This window comes from Protopterus annectens, chromosome 9.part0 (genome assembly GCF_019279795.1).
Source record: "Protopterus annectens isolate FY-2018-M chromosome 9.part0, PAN1.0, whole genome shotgun sequence".
Taxonomy (NCBI): Eukaryota; Metazoa; Chordata; order Ceratodontiformes; family Protopteridae; genus Protopterus; species Protopterus annectens.
The window spans coordinates 926,777,310-926,803,054 of record NC_056743.1 but is presented as its reverse complement, the minus strand read 5'-3'; the positions used below and the strand labels follow the sequence as shown (position 1 = coordinate 926,803,054).

The window sequence follows — 25,745 nt, the reverse complement described above, 5'->3', positions numbered from 1 at the left end:
TTCTGGAATCAACTCCCTCATGAAATAACTAACCTAGACTCTACATCCCTTTTCAAAAGACATATCAAAGAACATCTTAAATCCCAGTGGTTATGTCCTTGTGCTAACCCTGACTGAAATTACTTCATTATTTCCTAACTTCCCCCCTCTCCCCTTACTGGTCCTCTAAATAATAGGTTTAATTGTTGACTGTTATATCTTTGATATTGACTCTACCTTAGCATTTTTTTTCTCCTCCATGTTTTCCCACCTTGTGTTCTGCTTATCTGTCTCTTATTAATCTAACTTTAGAATAATGCATACCTTGTAATTTTACTGATATCTGCCTTTTTTTTCTGTTAACATGCTTTTTGCCAGTTTTTGTTAAATTCTTACATAAGTCTACTCTGGTACTTTTTGTATTATGCTTATCATTGTTTTTTTTGTAAATGATTGTTTACTTCGTGTAATTGGAGCTTTTCTCCCCGGGCCTCTACTGAAAACGGATATATGTCCAGTTAGACTAGCCCGGTCAACAAATGTAAAATAAATAAAAAATAAATAAAAAAACTTGCAGCAATATGATCGGCTAATAAGCTCCTAGTTTCCACTGTTAAATCAAACAACAAGACTGGGGACTCACTATTCACTAACACAGTGGGTAAAACCTGGAACCAGCTTCCAAATGAACTCTCAACTCTTTCTTCCACACTGCTTTTCAAAAAATATCTTAAAGAATATTTTAAAACACACTGGCTATGTCCCTGCTCTAACCCTGACTGATATCTCATTCCTCATCCTGCTCTCCCTGTACTTCTCTGCTCTGTCGGTCTGACGCCTACCGGTATTAACTAGTAAGCTAACCTCTAAATAGTATTTAACAAGATTTCCTTCCTAGAACTCTAAGAGTTTACTTGCTCTAAAAGTGCTAGCCCTCATTTACACTAGATGTAAACATAAGTTTGTACATCTGTAAACCAGAAAAAAAAATAAATAAATAAAAACTACTTTTATATTATGTTTGTTTTCTGTATTAGATCTTAGCCTAAACCTTACTAAAGAACTCTGTATAAGTTATTTTTTTTATGTATAACCCTGTATAAGTTTTTTTATGTATAATCTAAATAATGTACTGCAAATCATGTTACTACTGCATATAATGTATGTTATGTCACTGCCTATGCTTGGAGCTTTTTTCCCTGGGCCTGTACTGAAAATGGACATATATCCAGTTAGACTAGCCTGGTCAACAAATGTAAAATAAATAAAATAAAATAAATAAAAGTCCCCCAGCACTCCTGAGGAGCTGCCCGACTCTCCTAGCCTGGAGACAGTAGGGGGTCATTTGTTACTGCTCCCTTTGGCCTGGGCAAATATTACAAAAGATCACTATGTGTTGAACATTATTTCCAGGGGCTATTCTATTTCCTTTTCTCAGTCTCCTCCTCCAGTCAGGAGATACCTCCCCATTGCACCACCCCATCAGAGGGAGTTAGCTCAGAAAGAAGTCCTCAGAAGAGAGCCATCCAAAAGGTCCCCACAGGACAATGAGAATGCAGAACTCACTCTCGCTTCTTTTTGGTACCAAAGAAGATGGGAGACTTGCGTCCAATGTTGGACCTCAGTGTGCTAAATCTGTCCGTCAAGAAGTCCAAGTTCTGGATGTTCACTGTCCAGTCCATCGTGCCTCTTTTGCACAAGGATGATTGGATGTGCTCTGTGGATCTCCAGGATGTGTACTATCATATAAAAATAGACAGACACTCTAGGAATCATCTCTGCTTTCACTTAGGGGCCAATCATTATCAGTTCAGGACCCTGCCCTTTGGTCTCACCACAGCCCCTTGGGTGTTCACCAAATGCATAGCAGTGGTTGCAACTCACCTGAAACTGCAGGGTTACAGGTGTTTCCTCACCTTGACATTTGAGTCCTCACAGCTCCCACCAAGCATCAGAAGGCTGCAGCCACTCAGTATGTGCTTCGTCTGTTCAATCAGTTAGGGATTACAGTGAATCACCCCAAATCAAATCTGATTCCATCCCAAACTTTGGAGTTCATCAAGATTCAGCTGGACACTGTGTCAGAGATTGCAGCGCTCCCTCTCCACCATGTACATCTCATCAGATCTCATGTCCAATGCCTTCTAGATCTGACTCATCCCCAGGTCCACCTTATTCTCAGGGCCTTAGGGTCAATGGCAGCAGCAATCTATCTGGTGCTGTTAGCCAGGTTCACCATGAGGGTTCTCATGTGGACTGTAGCAGTCCAGAGATCTTCCCCATCTCATCTTTTGACAGCCCCAGTCCAGTGTGCAGGTGTCATCTCCTTGGTGGGTTCAGTCTCCTGACCTCCTAGCAGACAGACCATTCTGTCTTCCCCCCTCCAGTGCCACTGTGACCTCAGATGCTTCGCTGTTGAGGTGGGGGGCATTATCATGAAAGGACGATCCAAGGCATGTGGTCCTCCGCAGAGACCAAACTGCACATAAACACTGGAGATAAGAGCAGTCCTCCTCATGTTGCAAGCCTTTCAGGACTGCCTTCCTCTAGGTACCATTGCAGTTCACACTGGTAAAATGGCTGTTGTGTGGTACATCAAAAAGCAAGGGGGCACATGCTATTATCTGCTTTGTTGTGAGGCCATGAGGGTGTAGGAATGAGCGATGTCCTTGGGGCGCTTTCTTCAACGCACATGACAAAGGGAGTCCAGAATATTAGTGGACAGACTCAGCAGAGTAATCCTGACTCCTCACAAGTGGTCCCTGAATCCTTCAGTGGCAAAAGAAATCTTTCTTCACTGGGGTCAGCTGAGCTGCGATTTGCTCAGTTCCCCTCACAACCACAAATGCAGCCAGTATTTCACTCTTATTCCCCCTGTTGGGAAGTCCTCCAGGGGTGCTGTGGTTCACTGTTGGCCTCTGGGGCTCCTATACACCTATCATCCTATACCTGTTATCCCAAGAGTTCTTCAAAAAGCTTGACGCCTCAAGGCCACCTTGATCCTCATTGCCACCTTTTGGCCTCAGCAGGTGTGGTTTCCCTTCTTATGCTCTCATCTGAAGTACCCCCTTGAGTACTAGATCCCCTTCTGGATCTGATTTCCCATCCCTCCCAGATTCCGATTACCAGCCTTTAGAGTTTTCATCTGACAGCGTGGTTTGTCCACTTCCCGTAATCTTGAATCAGTGCAGGCTTGCTTCTCCCAGCAAGAACATTATTTTGACCTCTCAGAAGTCATCCACCAGGAAGATATATGCCAGTAAGTGGACAAATTTTTCCTTTTCGGCCAAGCAGCAAAATCTGGACCCCTTCTCTGCTTCCATCCCAGACATCTTGCTGTTTTTGTCTTCGCTTTTTCAAGCAGGAGCTAGCCTCTCTACTATCAAAGTGCAGTTGGCAGCTATCTCCAACTTCCTTGTTTCCGAGGCACCTCCCTTTTCCTCTCACTTTTGTAAGACATTTTTGAAGGGTGTTTTTCTGTTCCGGCCTCCTGTCAAGGGCCTTTCCTTCCTGCTGCAGTCTCTTGCACAAAGTCCCTTTGAGCCTGCTGCTACATGTGATTTATTGGGGAAAAGTAGAAAAGGAGCCAAGATATTAGAAGCAAATGGCTAGGGGGAGGGAACGGTAATAGAGTCGGATCAGGTCAACCAGACGTTTGGATTGCAGGTTGAAGACTGCCATCCCTATCATGGGTTGATAATGGAGTATAATCAAAGAGAAAGGGAGCATTTTTTAATATATATATTTAATACATTTTTAATGTATTAAATTATCACTTAAGACTTGGGCAAACATACATTTATGTACAAGAAAAAAAATATTAACTTGTTCCCAGTTACATATATTATATATCACATATGTTTTTCAGTCCAACCTTATATAAATTGCTGAATTCTTGCCTTAGACCTTACTCCTCCTCCAGAACATTATTCTGCAAGTATTCCCACAATTTGCGTTTATTTCTGTGTAATTTGCTCCTGTCCTTTTCTATAGATTCTACCTCCGGTTCTTTTATCTTGTTACAATATTTAATACTTCAAATACAGTTGGTTTAGACTTTGATTTTTGTTTTCTAGCAATTGCTTTTGTGGCAGCCACCAGAGGAATAGGGGAGTGTTAAGTGAAAGACCAGTTGTGGTTTACTTTTTATTTGAGTGTGAAACAGAAGTTACTGTTTAAAAGAGGGTATTTAGTAGGGCATATAAAACAGTCATGCTAACTACAAGAATCGATCAGAAGAGGTTAGAAAATACTGGGAAGGGAGAATGGAAAGGCAATTGACAAAGGAACAGTGGAAGGACATTTTTGTTTTTCCCAAGTGGTTAACAAAGTCGAGAAGGTTTATGATTTTCACATGGTAGTGTTTGCAGAGGTATTTTTTATAACCAAAGTAGATTTCAAATAATTCTTCCTCAGGTAAATCGCAAATGCTGGAGGTGTGATGGGAGAGAGAGCTAATTGTGCCCATGTTTTGGGAAATGTATTGAGTTGGTAGATTTTAAAAATTGCCTACAGGGTACATTGCCAGAAATGTTGGGGAACCAAATTATTGTAACTAAGGAAGTGATTCTTTTGAACTGGGTTGTAGAAACAGAATTGCCTTGACAGAGTAAACTTTACTAAGTTTAATGTAGTGGATATCAAAAAAGCAATGACTAGGTAGTAGAAATCGAAATCTAAATCAACTAAAATTGAAGTATTATCACTTCTTCTCAGAAAATGTCAGAGCTTCAGTCCTGTTCATATTTTTTCCTAAAAGTGTTGTCAGTTGACGTTCTTCATTGATCACTTTTGCAGTATCCATCACATGGTGAAAAGTTTCATTTGTATGGATGAAACCATGTACTCCTCGGCTCTCAGTATCTTCCTTGCTGAGGTGAAGTCTAGGGGAAGGAGAGACTGGAAGTAAGGTAACAGAAACTTCATCTTGTCCTGGAAGTGAGTCAGTAGTTTATTCTTGGCTGCCATGATAGACAAAAGATATCTAATCATATGGGTTTGGTAGTTTATGGGTTGGAAAGAAAGTGTAGCTTCAGTTTACACTTTTTCTGTACCTATCCATAACCCTGCTGTGTTTATCACTGGGGAAGGCATTAACAGATAAAAGCAATTAGTAGGTTTGTCAGATTCCACAGAAGTCAGTGCAGAGTCTGAAGAAGGATTCTCATAAAAGAATTTGTGTAAAACTGTCAGGTTTCTCAGGTGTTGGAGGCTGAAGTTCTGGGTTTATGGGAGCTGTGAAAAATGTAGCCTCCAAAACTTTAAGATTGGAGGTACAGTAGAAGGTTTAGAGTTTCTCATGTATAACAAATTGTAATACCATTTCTGCATATCAGAGACCAGGTCTGTATCACTTGATCGAAGTGTTATTCTATCAAATACCTTTTTGTTGACCCTTTTGGTCGAAGCTGCTCTTTGCAGAAGTCCTCTATTGTCGAATTTCATTTTATCAAATTACTTTTGTTGGCCAACACCCGGAACTGAATATCCACAGTAGCAAGTCCCGCCTGAACCCTGCCCACCATTCAACAACTGGTGAAAGTTAATAAATATTCATACCACTGGCTTGACCCTTTTTATCAACATAGTACAATCTCAGAGTTGATATATTTAATTTGAGAGTGGTGTGGGCGGCGAAACCCCCCACTTGGGGGAGTGCAGGGTCACAGCCCCCATGCAAAAGCAAAGGTGTTTTATTAAGTGTATTAGGTTAGTAAACTGTTTTTTTAATGTTTTAAATATAAAGTTTACCAGTAAAATGGTTCCGGGTTTTGTATTTGCTAAATGACTTTAAACGTTTCATACTTTTAAGGTGGCCAGAAACACAGTTTGATTAAATGTGATTCACTAAATAGAGCGTTCTATAAATAGATGTTTCACTCAAAAGTGTTTGAGAAAAAGGTATTCGATAAAATAATACTCAATGAAGTGATATAGCTCCTCAGAGACCTGCTGTCCTTCTTACTGGAATTGTTGCATCATCTTTAATACAGTGTCTCCAAAGGAAAGTTCCTCTAAAGGAGAGTCTGTTGAATGAATCCGGGAGAAATAAGTTAAAGACTCTGTCACAGATTTTAAATCATCGTCTTCAGGAGAAAAATATTTATCTGACTTCTTGGTGGGGGGAGCAAGGGTGACAGGAAGAATAAGGAGAGAAAACTGAAAAAGCTTAAAAGACATGATTGCCTTTAAAAGCCCTCAGAAGAAATTATAGCATTCTTTCTGAAGGTCTGCGGTAGCAGAAGGACAAGAAGATGAAGAATGTTTAGTTGCTTCTTTTTCTTAGGAGCATCTGCTTGAACATGACTGAGAGGATCTGCCCCCAATCTACCTCAATCAAGGTACCTGGAACAACTTCACAGAACAAAATTTGAGGTCTGCCCTCTTGTCCCTCAGATACAGTGAAATGTCATCCTCCTTCATAGCTAAACTGGCTATCTGATTAATTGAGCAGGACATACCAAGCTGCTGTGCCTTAAAGGCCTCCCACTGGGTCATGGCAGCTAGAGCAGCAGAAAACACCTGGAGGTGTAAAGGCTCACAAAGTGCCGCAGCACTGACATTTGTGTCTGAACGGAAACTAGAAGCTTCAGACTTCAACTTTTTACATTTTTTTTTAGCTACTGAAGGACCTCAAGTTAGAGACCATCCTACCCACTTGAATTCCTTAAGTCTCTGTTTTTTAAAGTATATTTGGAGGAAAGATGAGCTACTTCTTAATGTTTAGATACAAAAGAGTTGACAGATTGAGCACTGTCTCTCATTATAACTGGGTCCTAAACAGAAAAGATATTTCATTGTGGCCATCTTTATAAGGTAACTACCTTCCTCAGTCCTATTTTACCCTTCCTAGCTGACATGAAAATAAAAATTTTTAGTCAAACAATGAAGGCAAATGGAAGTTTCCCAATTAGGATACTTATCTGCCCACTAGCAAGGGAATTGTCTTGCTGAAAGACTGAAGAAAAAGCAAAGCCTCAATATTCGGACTGGTGGCAAAAAAGTTCTGATGATGTTTGCGCCTGTACATCCTTTATGTACTGCTTTGCAATCTTGTACTTGAGGTATACATTGGATGTGCGGTGTAAGATGAAGGTAGCCAGTCATTGGTATGCTCGCTGGATGCACAGTATGCTTGGCAGGATACTTCCCATATGAACCAAGTCCTGCACTGCAGCAGTGATCTACTCGGACATCTACTGTTATGATAATTTCTTATATAACTGTAGTTTCCTGAGTAAGTGTATTCATTATTGTTTTATTTATGAAAAGATATCTAGAGAAAGAAAGGACTCCTCATGCTCTGGATGTGCACAATCAGCTCAAGTTTTACCTAAAGTGAGTGCATGGATTTAGGAAGACAGAATGACTGTTAATCTGCGTTACTGCTTGGAAGAAAAGGGCTGGCTGTTGTCAAACATTTTTTAAGTAGTTTGCTAACTGCATTATCACTTGCCATCAGTTAGTTCATGGCCCATTTAAAAATGCAGCTGTTAAAGGCCATTTCTCCAGTTGCTTGCAGTAGTTTCTTCAGAAATATTTGTGCAGGCATTTGTGTTATGGCCACAGGGAATCAGCAGATGTTCATCGTGTTTCCCTGCTGCAGTCATCACACTTGGGTTATCCTGCCGTCAGGCGGTCCCGCAGTCGGCCCGAATTCCAAAGTCTTGGTCCGGCTTCTGTTGCTGTTGCTTCTTCCCTGACGTCAGTGCACCAGGGGTATATAAGAGGCATCCAACGCCATTTTCTTCAGTCTTTCTTGCCACGCGGTGCCCAAAGCAGAAGCAGTTCGCAAGTGCCGGTCGGCCGACACCTGAGATTTTCGATTTGAATTTCAGTCCGAAGTCTTCAATAAAGCTAAGTACCCGTAGAACATTTTCTTGCCTCAGTCCGATGTCAGAAAAAGTTAACAATTGTATTTCTTGTGGGAAGCAAATACCTCATAAGGACTTCCATTCCTATTGTATTCCTTGCCTAGGCCCAGACCATGATGTCACAGGTTGTCGGTTTTGCGCTAGGTTTAATAAACGCACTATCAAACTCCGTTTTGACTTTGCACGGCATTATTTTGGTAGGAAATTTAATTATATCATGCCGTCGAAGCAGCCAACGACCGCAATTCATTAAAAACGCAAGGATAAGGACAGGCAGCCTAGGAATAAGCCAGACCCCGAGGCCTCAGCTGGGCCTGTCACCAGTTCTCCAGTTTTCAGTGAGGCGCCTACGCAGCCCCTGACAACCGCAGAGCTGGAACCCCAGACAGCTGCCGACTCCCAAGCGGAGTCTACTAGGCCGACGCAGCCATCTACCGACACTGGAGCAGAATTAGACACCGGTGCAGAGGAAACACCTTCGGTTGCAGAAGGTGTCTTCAGACCGACTACACTCACCATTAAATCTTATGCTAAGCTTAAAACTCCTTTAAAGCCTAAGAAAACTGTTCATCAGTCTACAGGTCAAGGCTCCATGCCTAAGAAACAGATGCTTAAGATGGCTGACGATTTAATTACCCTTATCAGGGGTTCCCATCCCCCTCCTGATAAAAAGACCAAGACAAGAGGAGGATTATGCATCTTCTGATCAGATTTCTCTCTCCTCAGATTCTTCTGAGGAACAGGATTACACTTTTCCACCTTATGAGGATTCTGATGCTGAAGACTGTATTCCCTCAGCATCTCCCCCTGAAGACTACTCCTTTGGGGAAACATTACATACCATGAGGGAACATTTCCACTGGGAAGGCCAGGATTACTCAGATTCTAAGAAAAGACTACGAGAGTTCCTTTTATTACCCCAGCACAGACCTCTTGCTATCCCTTCTGTTTTAGATATTGTGGATGATGTCTACTTGGAGTCTAGTTTAAATCCAGACTCTCTACCTCCTGTTCCAGCCAAACCAGACAGATACTACAAAGTACCTGACTCACACAAATTCTTTTATAAAAGTCCTATAGCTGACCCAGAAACCATATCCTAGGGTCCTAAGGGAGCAAAAGCTTCTATGGCTAAAAATCCTGTGCCCTCTGAAAGAGATTCCAGAGCCCTAGATAGATGGGGAAAGAAAATATACACCTCTGCAACTCTGGCTATGAGAGCATTAAATTGCCAGTTTCACATGTTGAAATATCAACAATTCCTGATGTCTCAGTTAAAACAAAAAATGAGCACACATTCAGAACAGCCTGAATTCAAGGAAATGCAGAATCTGTTGCATGCAGCTGAACAGGTGGGCAAACATACTTTACAATGCGGATTTGATTAATTGGAAACATCCTGTAGAGCAGCTGTTACTGGCTCTGTCATTCGTAGACATGCTTGGTTAAAAGAGCAAACCCTCCCTGACCATGTTAAAGCAAAATTATTAGATGCACCATTACAACAAGATGTATTATTTGGTGTCAAAGCAGAAGAGGTTTTAAAGAAAATGGAGGATAAGGCTAAATCTATGCACACGGTCAAGGATTTCTTGCAGGTACAACCCCCTTGCTTCAGCAGAAATTGGCCAACAAAAAATTGGTCCTTTCCAGCTTCAGACAAATCACAGAGGGACAAATACAGATGCCCAAGGGGCAGAGGTCAGTCACAGGACCCTTACAAACTTTGCCAATGGGGTTCTGCTACCCAGAAAGGAGGAGAAGACAGGCCCCAAGCTAGAAGAAGGCAGACACAATGATTCTATCCTCAAACTACCAAGCAAATCTCTCCTGGCAACACCCTTGGGAGGAAAACTAGCATTTTTTGCAGACAACTGGCACATCATCACAAAAGACAAATGGGTTCTAAACATTGTCTCTCAAGGATACAGATTTCACTTTCATACCTTACCAAGGATCAAAGGAATGCCAAACCTGCCACCAAATCAATGGGCAGAGGCACAAAGACAAATTATAGCCCTCATGAACATGAGAGCCATTCAACAGGTACCTACACAGGAGCAAGGACAAGGATTTTACTCAAGACTCTTCCTAGTTCTAAGAAAGGACAAAGCATGGAGACCCATTCTGGATCTTTCAATTCTGAACACCTATCTGCAAGTGCCAAAATTCAAGATGCTAACACTATAGCAGCTTCTTCCCATGCTGGGCAAGAATGCTTGGCTACTCACTTTGGACCTCAAGGAGGCATACCTGCATGTCCCTATCAGACAAAATTGCAGAAGATACCTCTGCTTCATTGCAGGTTCAACGCATTATCAAATCTCTGCACTGCCCTTTGGCTTATCTACTGCGCCCAGGGTCTTCACAAAATGCCTGACACCAGTAATTGCATACTGCAGACAAAGAGGAATTCAAAAATACCCATACCTGGACGACTGTCTTATTCAAGCAGAAAGCAAGGACATTCTTTTACAGCATCTGGCATTTGTCAAATACCTTCTAAGTTGCCTAGGGTACACAGTAAACGAGAAGAAATCAAAACTAGTGCCCTCACAAAACATAATATTCCTGGGTGCCAGCTTGAATACAACGGCCCAGATGGCTTATCTCACGCCAGACAAACAACGACAGCTGTTTCAATATTTCAAAATAATGGCAACAAAGACCCAACTCCCTGCAAGAAAAATTCTGCAGGCCTTGGGATTCATGGCATTTTGCATACTGCTAATACCATTTGCAAAACTGCATATGAGGAAATTACAATGGTGCCCGAAAAGTGTATGGACTCAGCACAGCCACAGCTTGGAAACAATGATTCCACTCATTCCCTGCCTTCAACAGGAGTTTCTATGGTGGGCACAGGCATGTCACCTCAACAAGGGTCAGCCTTTCACCTTATCCACAGCCAGGCAAACTATGACAACGGATGCATCCGACTATGCCTGGGGAGCACACATGGCAGGACAGTGCATTCAAGGCAAATGGACTACAGATCAGAGACACCTGCATATCAATCAAAAAGAAATACTAGCAGTGCAGAATGCCCTAACAGCTTTCAAGGACCTTCTACACCCAGGATAACTACTAATAAGGACAGACAACACCACAGTTATGTGGTACATAAACAAGCAAGGTGGCACACATTTCTACCCTCTATGCAGGCAAGCAATGACCTTGTGGAACACTGCACTGTCTTACCAGGTTCAATTACAAGCACAATTCCTGCCAGGAAAGAAAAACACATTGGCAGATGACCTAAGCAGAAACATCATGGATCCACACGAATGGAAACTAGATCCACAAGTATTTGCAACGATAGCTCAAAAATGGGGACACCCAGACATAGATCTGTTTGCAAGCCTCCACAACCACCAACTTCAAAAATTTTGCACAAGGACCTTCCATCCACTAGCTTGGAAAGTGGACGCCCTCTCATTCAGTTGGAAAACATTAACAGTGTATGCCTTCCCTCCACTGCCTCTTCTAGCAAAGGTACTGCTGAAAGTCAGATTAGAGAGGCCACAAATGATTCTCGTTGCACCAGACTGGCCACGCCAACATTGGTATCCAATTTTAAGGAACATGGCCCAAGACCCACCATGGATTTTGCCACAAATTCCTCACCTGCTCACACAGTGAGACAATCTGATTCTACACAGCCAGCTCAAGACTTTAAACCTGGCTGCATGGCAAATTACCTAAACCAGCCAACACCTTTATCCAAAGCTGTTTTGGATGTCATTCTGGAGGCCAGGAGGCCCAGCACCAGGAAAACCTATTCAGATAAATGGAAAAGATTTTGCGCTTGGAACCAGGCTAAAGGCCTAAATTCCCTGGAGCCGAACATTCCTCAAATTCCACAATATTTAACTGAGATGTTACACAAAGGACTTTCCTTTTCATCTATTAAGATCCACGCCTCAGCAATTTCAGCTCATTACAGCACGGATCCTCCCTTATTTTCACATCCACTCCTAAGACAGTAACTCAGAGGGGCTAAGAACTTAAGACCACCAAGGAGAGCTCCAACACCTACTTGGGATCTCAACTTTGTCCTGGAAAAGCTTACACTGCCGCCCTTTGAACCAGCTTTTTCAACTGATTTAAAATTTCTTTCATGGAAAACTGCCCTACTACTAGCAATAACTTCAGCTAGAAGAGTCTCACAGCTACAGGCGCTAATGGCAGTGGAGCCTTTCCTCATTTTTCATCAAGACAGAGTTTCTCTATGAACTAATCCTTCCTTTATGTCAAAGGTGGTATCCAGTGTGGCCCTAAACCAAACCATTCACTTGCCCACCTTCTTTCCAAATCCCCAGAATAAAGGAGAAAGACTCCTGCACTCTTTGGACATTCACAGGCAATTACGTTTCTACTTGGATAAAACTAAGGCTTTCAGAAAAACTGACCAGCTCTTTGTAGCCTATGCTACAGGATCACAAGGAAAAGCTATCGCAAAACAGACCATTTCTAAATGGATAGGACATTGCATACGTTTCTGCTACACACATCATGGGAAACCAGAACTTGCTAACATTAGGTCCCACTCCAGGGCTACAGCTACATCAGCAGGCTTTCTCAGGGGAGTGCCAACCAAGGACATTCTGGAAGCTGCTACTTGGAGTTCAGTGCACACCTTCACCAAACACTATCACTTACCTCTTTAGTCTAAGACTAGAGCTGGTTTTGCCACTGCAGTTTTGCAGGGCCTACTAGCTTCTTCTAACCCTGTTTGACTCCACCTCCCCTCCTTAGCTTTGGGATTCAACCCAAGTGTGATGACTGCAGCAGGGTAACACGATGAACATAGTACAGTTTTGTACCTACCATAAATGTCGATGTTAGAGTGTTCACCCTGCTGCAGTCCAGGTTACCCTCCCTCCATCCCCTCTGAACTAGCTGAACTTATCTCTACCACTTTATCCTATTCTACCTCTGTGGTGTATTTGCTTGTACCTAAGGGTTTTGTTTTATTTTTATATAGCCATATGTGTGTGTGTGTGTGTATATATATATATATATATATATATATATATATATATATATATATATATATATATATATTGCCTACCTTTTGGGGGCACCTGACATCTGGGGCAAGAAAAACTGAAGAAAATGGCGTTGGATGCCTCTTATATACCCCTGGTGCACTGACGTCAGGGAAGAAGCAACAGCAACTGATGCCGGACCAAGACTTTGGAATTCGGGCCGACTGCGGGACCGCCTGACAGCAGGATAACCCAAGTGTGATGACTGCAGCAGGGTGAACACTCGAACATCTACCTTTATGGTAGGTACAAAACTGTACTTTCTCAACTTCATCTGAAGTTATTGCTTTAGACAGTGACTCCAGGAGTCTGGCCTATTTGGCTTCCTTTGGAACATTAGTGCTTCATTAGACTGTCTTTTGAGATTTTCTTCTTTTGTGGTCTCTGGTTTCTTCCACTATGGTGGCTTTTACTGGCTGGGATTCATTCTTATCATAGAACTACCAAGGAAGGCCCAGGATGTTAAATACTACAGATGGATTATTTCTCTATCAGCTTGTCTATGAAGAGATTCTCTTTGATAGGTTCCTAGGTTCATAGGTTCGTACTAGGCTATCTGCCCAAGGGCATTTATAAGCCTAGCCCATAGATATGTGGCTTTCGCCACCCCTTTAGTTTGAATAAAACTATGCCTATTATTTTGCTGTGCCTCTGTCGAGCAGTGACACTGAAGTAATCCCTGGGGTATATCTGCGATCTCCCATCCATTGGTCAAGATTCCTCTTGAACAAGGCCAGCGAGGTGCTCTGCCTCACATTTACCGGGATTTTGTTCCACAGCATAGGGAGTCTCTGGGTGATGAATCTGTCCCTCCAGCACGTCCTATTAATAACCATGTCAAGGTTTAAGTCTCCCGCCCTTGTGGTTCTGAGGGATCTAGATTTTTTGGGGTGAAGCATATTCATCAAATCTGGGTTTGACATGGCCTTATATGTCAGGCACAGGTCACCTCTGAGCAAGCGGTATGAGACTGAATAGAGCTGGAGTTCTTTCAGTCGGGCAGCATAAGACATATTTTTGAGACCCTTTATCCTCTTGGTGAGGAACTTTTGGGGCCTTTCCAGCTGCTGCAGATGTCGGGTCAGATACATTCCGAATGGGGCATTGTACTCAATTATAGGTCTAATGAGTGATGAGTACAGGGGGACGATGACCTCCCTTGATCTAGATGTGAATCCCTTCATGATCAGGTGGGCAATGTAGAAGGTTTTCCTGACTACTTTAGCAACATGAGTGTCAAACGAAAGGCTAGTGTCAACCTGGGTCCCCAGGTCCCTGATGACTTCTTCTGTGCTCAGTGGATCACCACCTATATGGTAGCTAGGGGTAACCTTGTTTTTCCCAAAGGGTATGACTATGCATTTCTTGGCGTTTAACTTTAGGCCATGGCTCTGGTACCAATTATCCGTTTCTGTGAGGCCCTTCTGAAGGATATCTGTGTCAGAAGTGTTTTCGACTATGGCGCCCAGTTTGCAGTCATCTGCAAACTTTGTCAGCCATAACCCTCCTGTGTTAGCTTGTACTTCAGAAAAGTAGATGCCAAACAAGAGTGGACCCAGGACTGAGCCCTGTGGGACACCACTTGTGACAGGCTTTGAGTCTGACATGGCTCCAGCAACTCTGACCCTGTGGGTTCTGTCACTTAGCCAGTTTGCAACCCATCTTGTGATGTATGGGTTTACATTCAAGCTGATGAGTTTTTTGATAATACCTGAGTGGGGTATTGTGTCGAAGGCCTTTGCCAGGTCGAGGTAGGCTGTATGGACTGCCTTTCCCTCATCAATGGCCTTGGTGACTGTTTCAAAAAGTCAACCAAGTTTAAAAGGCATGATCTGCCTTTGACAAAGCCAAACTGGGTTGGATCCAAAGTCTGCAAGTTCCTATGTCTTTATTTATGAGTTCCATTATGATCCTCTCCATGGCTTTGCAGATAAGGCTTGTCAAGCTAATGGGACGGTAATTTCCAGGGTCGGTGGAGGCACCGCCCTTGTGAAGTGGGACCACAGTCGCAGTGCGCCACTCCTTGGGTACGTATCCTGAGGTGATGCTAAGATTAAACAGCTGTCCTAACTGCGGGTTTAATTCCTCATTGAGTTCGTGGAGCACGCAGCCGGGGACACCATCCGGTCCCATGGATGCTGTGTTTTTTGCCTTGGAGAGAGCAATTCTCACCTGGGCGTTGGAGATGTTTGGGGGGCTACAATCCTCTGGTATAGATATCTCTCCTTTTGGGGTGGAGGGGGGGGGAGAAGTTTGCACTGAACCTGTCAGCCAGTATGTTGGCAATGTGTGTAGGTTCAGTAATCTTCACATCATTTTGGACTAATTCTGAGCATATCTGGGAGTTTCCTCCTAGGTTTCTAACATAGCTAAAGAAGGCCTTATGATTGTCTTTTGTGTCCTTGGCGATTTTTCTCTCAAAGTTAGCCTTGGATGATTTTATGAGAGCTCTTAGTTTTGATAGGTCACAGATCCCTGTCCCCTCTTTCCATGTATATATATGTTCCTTCCATCTATCAAATACTGTTGTAATTCTCTGTGAGAGATCAGAAGGGCATTTATGTATCAATAATAAATATTATAGGTGTGATCTTTCAGAGGTGGGGATGAACTGGTAGTTCAGGAGCTAGGCAAACTCTTCTAGTGTATCTTGTGACATCATGTCATGTGCCAGCATAGTGATTACACATTATTGAGTGTGGGAGCATCAGAGAAAAGGAAAGTGGCTGAGTGGATAAAGCTGAATACAATTAGAATGGGATAAAGCTGAATACAATTAGGATGGGTTCCCTCCTAGAGCCATATACAGTATAAATGTATTTGCTATTTTTGTGCCTTTGGTATGTTTATTTTTCTTTCCATATTGCTAATGAATTCCTTTAACGAAGAAGTATATATTGCTGTACAATCAGGTTAGATTGAGATTTCAGAAATATTTCATAACCATAATGGTATGGACAACAGAGTTTTTTGTCTGGGTAGTCAGTACTAACTTTGAGAATGTCTATTTGCTGTAAGTGCACGTGTTTTGAAATAATATTGTTTGACAGAATTTCACTAGATTTTGGTCTGTCCTGATATCCTTTTGCAATATCTTTTCTTACTCTGAACTGTGGCTGAATTCTGCAGGTGCTGTATTTCATGGAGCCAATCCGTTGTCTGGTTCAGAATCACCTGTGTCAGAAGGAATTTTGTCTGGCTTGCGAACTTGGATTCCTGTTCCATATGCTGGATCTTTCAAGAGGAGACCCATGCCAGGTAATTAAATACCACACTAACTTGTGTGTACAACCTTTGAATGATAGCAGCTCATCATAAATCAGAGACCACAAAATAACACATAATTATGACTTCTGAGTTGCCTGATAACTCAGTGTTCTGAGACTGCTTACACTTGTTAAGTAGTTTAATTCAGGAATTGGCTTTGGAGTTAGACAGGGTCCAGCTGACAGAAAAGGGTCCTGCCAACAAGGATGCTAGGCATCCCCACACTAGTATTTCTTGCATTGTTTAGGAGTGTTGTATACCTTTCAAAGACTTATCTTGGGTTTGCATAAAATCTGACTACCTTCCAAGTTGTTGAAGAAAAGTAATGTAAGTCGAATGTTCTACAACCACAGTACTAGATATTGCGTGTTACGTATATGTCCTTCAAGGATGCATCTGCGGTCATTACATATGGATTGTCCTGCCTCAGGCAGCCCTTCGGTCGGCCGGATTCCAAAGTCTGGGTCCGGCGTCGGCTGATGTTGCCCTTTCCCCGACATCACAACGCCTGGGGTATAAAAGCGTCAGCCGACGCCATCTTCCCCAGTCTTTCTTGCCGCGTGGTGCCCGAAGCAGAAGCAGTTCGCAAGTGCCGGTCGGCCACCTCCTGTATTTTCGCTATCCGAAGACTTCAAAAGCTAAGTACCCCGTTGGGGACTCTTTCTTGCCTCAGCCGATGTCAGAAAAAGTTAATAATTGTTTAACTTGTGGGAAACAAATACCTCATAAGGATTTCCACTCTTATTGTCTTCCTTGCTTAGGCCCAGACCACGATGTCTCGGCCTGCTCTGCCTGCGCTTCCTTCAACCGACGCACTCTTAGACGTCGGTCGGAGTTCGCAGAAGAGATTTTTGGGGATAGTTTTGCTTACAAAATGCTGTCGGAAACCCCGACATCACATTTAATTAAGAAACGGAAAGACAAGGACCGACACACGCAGACCGCGGTTTCGGCTGAAACCGCGGCTAGGCCTACCGCGAGTGTCTCGGTCTCGGCTGATACCGAGTCCTTGGTACTTCCGAACCCTGAAATTATACAACCGACAGCCTCGGCCCCGGAGGCTCCTACCAAGTCGGTTACAGAATTGCCTTCCGAAACTGGTGTATTGGAATCTTCCGACACCATACCTTTAGATAAAGCTACACCAGCACGTGGTGCAGCCTGGCCTCCTGCATCCATGTCTATTAAGGCCTTCACAAGGGCTAAAGCTGCAAAACACACTAAAGCCATGCCTCCCAGAGTTATTCCTCAGGGACCTTCTTCTAGTTCACAGATTTTAACTCTAGCAGAAGACCTGATCTCCTTAATTAGGGGCTCTCAGCCGCATCCGGATAGGGGCTCCCAACCCCCTCTAGACAAAAGGCCCAGGATGGATCCTCCTGATCCCCTCTCCTCAGAGGAGGCCTCTGTTGGCTCCGATCACTCAGACTACCAGGAGGAGGCTTTTTCGGCCTACGAGGATTCGGATGCAGAGGAATCTATTCCCTCAGCCCCCCCTCCTGAAGAGCTTTCCTTTGGGGAGACCCTTCACACTATGAGAGAGCATTTCAAATGGCAGGGACAGGAATATTCTGATTCCAGGAAAAGACTAAGAACTTTTCTTCATTTACCTCAGCATAGACCTTTGGCTATTCCTCCTGTTTTAAATGTGATTGATGATGTATATTCTGACTCTAGTATGACCCCTGACACTCTTCCTCCGGCCCCTGTTAAGCCTGATAGGTATTACAGGGTCCCGGACACTCATAATTTTCTTTATAAGGTCCACTCTGCTGACCCTGAAACTATTTCACAGGGCCCTAAAGGGGTTGCAGCTGTTGCTACTAAGAACCCACTCCCCTCTGCAAAGGAGTCCAGTGCATTAGAGAGATGGGGTAAAAAAGTGTATACTTCTGCCACTCTTGCTATGAGGGCATTAAATTGTCAATTTCACATGATACAGTATCAAGAGTATTTGTTAGAAGAAATGCATAAGAAATTGTCTTCCTCTGAACCTCTGGACCGTAAATCCCTTCAGGATCTGGTACATAATTCACAGCAGGTTAGCAACCATTTCTTGCAATGTGGTTATGATGCACTGGAAGCTTCATGTAGGTCAGCAATGACAGGTGTTGTCAAACGCTGGCATGCTTGGCTGAAGGAACAATCCCTGCCAGAACATGTTAAAGCTAAGCTTTTGGATGCTCCACTGGAAAAGCAAAAGTTATTTGGTTCCACTGCTCAAGACGTCCTAAAGAAATTTGAGGAAAAGGCAAAATCTGTACAAACAGTTAAGGATTTTCTTCAAGTCCAACCGCCTAGATTCAGCAGAAACTGGCCTTCCAAGAATTGGTCCTTTCCGGAAACAGAAAGGTTTCAAAGGGGCAGAAACAGGCGTGTGCCAGAGGTAGAGGCCAAGCTAGGGGCTCCTACAGAGGCCGTCAATGGCAACCTCCACTACAGACTAGCAGTTCAGGATCTGCAACTGCTGCACAAGGACAAACTCAATGACTCTGCTTTGACTCTGCCAACCAGGGCTCAATTAGAAGCACCTTTTGGGCGGAAAGCTTTCTTTATTCTCAAGAAATTGGCACAACATTACAACAGACAAATGGACACTACAAATAATAGACAATGGATACAGGTTCCATTTCCACACATTGCCAAAGAGAAAAGGCATACCAGGCCTGCCACCGAATCAAAGGACAGAGGCTTTGAAACAAATCTCAAACTTACTACAAATGAAAGCCATAGAAAAAGTTCCTATTTCAGAACAAGGCCAAGGATTTTACTCCAGACTATTCCTTGTTCCAAGAAAAGAGCATCAATGGAGGCCTATTCTAGACTTGTCCGTACTAAATACTTATCTCATTGTGCCAAAATTCAAAATGCTGACTCTACAGCAACTCCTTCCCATGCTGGGCAAGGGGTCTTGGCTGGTTACTCTAGACCTCAAGGAGGCATACCTGCATGTCCCTATCAGACAAAGTTGCAGAAGATACCTCAGATTTCTTGCAGGGTCAGAGCATTATCAATTCTCAGCATTGCCCTTTGGCTTATCTACTGCGCCCAGAGTATTCACGAAATGCCTGGCATCAGTAAAAGCACACTGCAGACTCCAGGGGATTCAAATCTACCCATATCTGGACTACTGCCTTATACAAGCGGACAACCAACAATCTCTGATAAAGGACTTAAATTATGCCATCAGTCTTCTACAGGCCTTGGGATATACAGTCAACATGCACAAATCAAGACTTGTTCCATCCCAAAGAATAACCTTTCTGGGTGCGGATCTAGATACAACCACCCAAATGGCTTATCTCACAGAAGAAAAACAAAATCAACTACCGGATTACTTCAAGAATCTGGCAAGACAAACTCAGCTGACTGCAAGGAATATCCTGCAGGCCCTGGGTTACATGGCATCCTGTATTCTTCTGATTCCACAAGCAAGGCTACATATGAGAAAGCTTCAGTGGTACCTAAGGAGTTTATGGACTCAGCACAGTCACAGTTTGGAAACTCTAATCCCACTCATTCCATGCCTTCACAAGGAATTTCTGTGGTGGGCTCAGGCCAGCCAGTCCAACAGAGGGCTGCCCTTCACAAAGCCAAAAACCTCCCAAACTATTACAACAGACGCTTCAGATCTAGGTTGGGGAGCACACATGGAGGGCAGAGGTATCCAAGGACAGTGGTCACGAAAGGAGCTACGCATGCACATAAATCAAAAAGAAATGCTAGCAGTGATACATGCAATCGAGGCCTTCAAACTCTTTCTGCATCAAGGCCATCTACTAATAAGGACAGACAACACCACAGTTATGAGGTACATAAACAAGCAAGGAGGTACCCATTCTTACCCTCTGTGCAGGCTGGCAATGAATCTATGGGATCTTTCCTTGAAACTCAATATACAGCTACAGGCTCAGTTTGTGCCAGGGAAGGACAATACACTGGCGGACAGCTTAAGCAGAAATATCATGGATGCACACGAGTGGATGCTGCACCCAGACATTTTCCAAAAGATAACACAATCTTGGGGGAGCCTGGACATAGATCTATTTGCATCCCCCCACAATCATTAACTAAAGAAATTCTCCTCAAGGACATACCACCCACAAGCGTGGAAAGTGGACGCTCTCTCTTTCAGCTGGAGAAATCTGACAGTGTATGCATTTCCTCCTATTCCATTAATGACCAAGGTGTTACTGAAGATCAGGGCAGAGCAGCCAAAAGTGATCCTGATAGCTCCGGATTGGCCAAGGCAGCACTGGTACCCACTGCTAAGGAGCATGTCACGGACGAAGCCATGGCCCGTACCTCTATTGCCACTTCTACTGACACAGCACAGATACAAAACTCTTCACTCCAACCTGAAAACATTGCAACTAACAGCGTGGAGAATACCTTGACTCTTCCTCAGGATAAGCTTTCCCAGAGAGTAAAGAATATTATTCTGGAAGCTCGCCGCCCTTCCACAAGGAAGACATACTCAGCAAAATGGAAAAGATTCCTCATCTGGAACACCACAAAGGGCCTAGATGCGACAATGATGAACATGCCACATATCCTGGAATACCTGGCAGAAATGTTCCACAATGGACTGTCTTACTCTTCTGTTAAGATTCATGCTTCAGCAATTTCAGCTGAGTACAATACTGATCCTCCTATTTTTTCTCATCCTCTCCTAAGACAGTTTCTAAGAGGGATCAAAAACATCAAACCTCCAAGGAAACCACCTCTACCTGCTTGGAACCTTAACTACGTGTTGGAAAAACTAACACTGCCTCCATTCGAACCAGCAGCATCTGCAGATCTACAGTACCTCTCATGGAAGACTGCTTTCCTTCTGGCAATAACCTCAGCAAGAAGAGTTTTGGAATTGCAGGCCCTAATGGCAGTTCAGCCATTTATTATTTTCCATCAGGATAGAGTTTCATTAAGAACTAATCCTACTTTTATGCCAAAGGTGGTATCCAGGGTTTCATTGAATCAAGCTATTCACTTGCCTACCTTCTTCCCAAATCCACAAAACAAAGGGGAGAAACTGCTGCACACCCTGGACATTCACAGACAGTTGCGCTACTACTTGGACAGAACTAAAGGTTTCAGAAAAACTGACCAGCTGCTGGTAGCATATGCTTCTGGTACTCAAGGAAAAGCAATTTCCAAACAGACAATTTCAAAATGGATAGGAAATTGCATCCGCTTTTGTTACTCATTTCATGGAACGACTGTACCAGCTAACATCAGACCTCACTCTACGAGAGCCACAGCCACCTCCACAGCCTTCTTAAGAGGGGTGGCTACAAAAGACATTTTAGAAGCTGCCACATGGAGCTCCGTGCATACATTTGCCAAGCATTACAATTTACCTCTATATTCTAGATCCAGAGCAGGCTTTGCTATGGCTGTCCTGCAGGGTATCTTAGCTACACCATCCTTTTCTTAGTACCTCCACCCCCAGATTGGCTATGGTATTCTACCCATATGTGATGACTGCAGATGCATCCTTGAAGGACATAGTACAGTTTTGTACCTACCATAAATGTAGATGTCCGATAGGTATGCATCTGCAGTCAGGTTTACCCTCCCTCCATCCCCTCTGTGATATTCCTAGGGTGCTTACCTCTCTATTAGCTAGCTGGAGGATCTATTATGGTGTATTTGTTTTATATATATATATATATTTTTGCAAATGTTTGGATTTTTTATTGCATTTTTCCAAATTTAGCCTTCCTAGAGGGCACCTGGCATCTGGGGCAAGAAAAACTGAGGAAGATGGCATCGGCTGACGCTTTTATACCCCAGGCATTGTGATGTCGGGGAAAGGGCGACATCAGCCGACGCCGGACCCAGACTTTGGAATCCGGCTGACCGAAGGGCTGCCTGAGGCAGGACAACCCATATGTGATGACTGCAGATGCATACCTATCGGACATCTACATTTATGGTAGGTACAAAACTCTACTTTCTAATGGGTATAAAAAGGTGTGGAGTTAAGATTCTTCTTGTAGATTATGTGATGAACTTGTAAATGTGAAGCTGTTTGGAGGTTGATAAAACTGAAAATTAACATTGTTCATAGAAAGTAAGATGCTAAGATCTTGTTTAGGTCAGTGTGCAGTATGCATGCAGGGAACTTGAATCTATGAACCTATGACCCTGACATATAGTTGCACTGCTGCATAACTATGGCCAGTATTCAGAGTTGACTTGTGACGTATTCTGGACAAGAACAAGCTGTTCTATGATTGACTTGCACACAGTGTAAATCCATTTCAGTCCCCCCATCAAAACAAACCTCTACGCAAACACACTTTGCCTAGAGTTGCCACTGTGCATTTAGGCAGGGAGGTTTGGAGTGTCTCATGCCATGAAGTCTGTAATGAGCATCCCTGCACGTTACCCATTTAGAAGACTGTCTGAACTGTACAGATGCTGGTCAGGATTCCAAAGGTGTAAGTGTATGTGTGTGGCATTCTTGCAGAGTAGACCTATTATCTTAAGATAAGTTAGAGCCATGTCACTCAGCAACAATAGTTGATGTAAGTAAGTTGTGCTGTGTGTGAATAGAAGTGTATGAGTGTGTACTTCTATGTGTGGGAGACTGCTAGGACAGGATGTGAGTTCTTCTTTGAGTGTCTTTGAATGAATGCCTGTTGTGTCAGAGCATGTGTGTGTGTGTCTCTCTCTGTATCTCTCTCCTTGGATTGAGACTGTACCTGTGAATGATGTGTGTGTCCTTGGATTGAGAGACTGTCTGCAAATAAACAGTGTGTGTTTGTGTGTATCCCTTGATTAAGATGCTACCTGTGTATGGCCCTCTTAGTAGTGCAAAATAGTAGGTGCTGCACTGTGTGGTTGTTCCACCTGCACAGTGGAATGATTTCTAATCATGCAGATTCCTGGATAATGAGTGTTGCTCTTCAGAGAATATGGATGAACGTGAATCAGTAAATATTACTACAGTGCAGCTTCAGTAATTGTTGAGTTGCATTGCATTATGATTTATTATTATTACTGACCTTCTAAAGAATGTCTTGTAGTATTAAAATCATTGTTACCGGATTCATGGGAAGCAAACATTATTCCATCCAAATAAAAAAAAAATGTGATGTAAAAATTAAGAATTTATGTTGTTGCATTGGCATAGCTGTTTTGAAAGATTTGTTATTTGGGGAAAGGATAATCTTTCTTTTTAAGAAGTTTTTAGCTTTAGAATGTGATATATATAATTTTTTTAACTTGTAGGAGAAGTTATTTTTAAATGAATCACTTTTTTAAATTTTTTTGCTTGCTCCTTTAATATGTTCAGTTTCTGTATTTCAGCTAATGGAGCTGAGGAATGAGACTGAATGTTTTTGGTGGAGATTGTTTCTACTTTCTAGTGGATTTTTTTTTCCAGTATCCAAACGCCTAGAGGGGATAAGTGCAGACCAACCCTGGCAAAGCAGCGTGGTCTGTCAACCATGTCCTTCCAGGCCATCAAATATTTTGTCCCCTTGGATTGACACCAGAAGCTAAGCCAATTGTTAAAATCAATAATTTTCTATTGGTAACATGGTAATATTCTTGGAGAAGGTTGTATGCTGCTCAGTGCTAGGCTCATACATGCCTGAGACACACAGTCAGGAAGCTTGATCATGGCTCTCTTCGTATACGCAAAGGAGGAACGTCTCAAGTCATTAACACCCACATGGACTATGACAGAGTCATACTGGTACGTTGGTACGTGTGGTTCAATGACCCGAGTGCCTGTGTGACTTGATGGATCCTAGCCCCAGAAAGGCAGCTAACTGTGACTCTGTCCTTACTCAGTCTGGTGTGGGGGACATCAGTGTGCTTCAGTATAAAATCACCAGTGTCCAGGAAAACAAAACAAAAAAATGCAGTATAAGAGAAAGATAAAAAATAGAAGTAACCAAACCTTACATGAATAACCTCAGTCCAAAATCAAATGAAGACAGAGATCAGCAAAAGTCAGGCGGAAAACAGCAAGTCAAACGAGCTCTTTCATGGAAAATGTCTTTCTACCAATGTAAAGGCTCATTCTGCTAGAGCTGTTGCTTCCTCTGGTGTATTTTTCAAAGGTTTGGATACCAATTCCATCCAGCGTTGCCACCTATCTAGGGTTGCCACCCCTCCATTTTTTTCCAGACTGTCCAGAAATCAAATTGATTCTCAGGTAGTCTAGAAAACACTGTGCAAACTCCAGTATTCTGTTTCAAAAAAGGAAACAGACTATCAGGCTTTGTTAAACTGACAAATGTACTATGCTTTCTATTATAAAAAGCATAGTAAATCTGCAGAAAAAAGGCATCATTATAAGAAAAAGAAGGTGTTCCCCTCGTGTGATGTGACAATGATGCCACAAAACGGGTGGAATGTGGGTGGAGAATGGGTGGGGCTGTTGGAGGTGTGAGGGTGAGTGGCTTAAGTCTGGTTTTAGCCATAATGAAAGGAGGAAACCCTAATTCTATCCTTGAGGCTGCTACTTGGACTTCTGTCCATGTCTTCAGTTAGCATTACAAATTGTATGTTGTTTCCAGAGCAAAAGCTGGCTTTGCTAGAGCTATCCTGCATGCGTCTTCCTCCTCCCAAGTTTCTTCTTGAGCTTTTGTACTCTCCCTTTTGTAAAGAATACAGCAACAGTGATATGGAAGGACATAGTACAGTTGTGTAAAATCTTAACATAGCAGTAGATGTCCTTCTCTTCACTGTTACAGTATTTGCTCACTCTCTCCCTCGTCTCTGTTAGAGATTATGAATATAAGGCTGAAATTAATTCTGTTGTAAATATGCTGAAAGATAAAGCATAGAATAAAAAGTTTGCTTGAATACATGTATAGAGTTTAGCAATGTAAAATGAGCATTCATACTATATGTATAACAGACAGGCTTCTCTTTACAGCATCAGAAAAAGCCTAACAAAGCAATATTGAAAAGCAAGTATTACATGATTTTCTCATGTTTGCAGAACAAATGTCTATTAACAGACATCCTTTTTTATAAACTCAGCAATACGTGATGTTTTTTCAACAGCAGCAGAACCGATGTTTCCTTTTATACTTCTGTTATTCTGATTGCGTGCATTTGTGCATTTTCACATCAGCAGAAATCACAAAAGGACAATAGAACAGACATTACGTGACTTCCCACAGAAGGCCAAAAAAAAGATACCAAGAGGAAATAAAATCTATGTGCGTGACTAGCACTCTGTATAACATCTGTAGTTATTCAGTTATATGAGAGAAGGACAGAGAGAGAGGGAGAGAGAGACATATTATATAGAAGTCATCATTCTTATCTGTAATGAAGGAAAACTTTGTAAATATATGCTACAAACTGACAGAAAGAGTACGTGCCGTTTGTTATAAAAATAAGTTATCTGTAACTGTGCTTATAGCTGCAAAATATATTTCTTTATCAGTGTGTAATTTGAAAGGCTTGGTGCTTTAAACAGACTACAGATGGAGTCATGCAAAGCTCTGTGTCTCTGATTCAGCAGTGCAAAGCCAGCAAGACTTTGTGTCTTAAGAAGACTTTGGATCCAGAAGCAGCGCATACGTAAAATAAAGTTTTCAGT

General features: G+C 42.7%; 1 protein-coding gene across 1 annotated transcript in view; it reads left to right on the top strand.

The window, feature by feature from the left end:
• PAN2 (poly(A) specific ribonuclease subunit PAN2) overlaps positions 1–25,745 on the top strand; it is a 1,212,755-nt gene that overhangs the window by 530,210 nt on the left and 656,800 nt on the right. Inside the window, exon 11 of the mRNA XM_044083667.1 lies at positions 16,034–16,162. Coding sequence (XP_043939602.1) covers positions 16,034–16,162 — 129 coding nt within the window. The remainder of the gene's footprint in view (positions 1–16,033; positions 16,163–25,745) is intronic.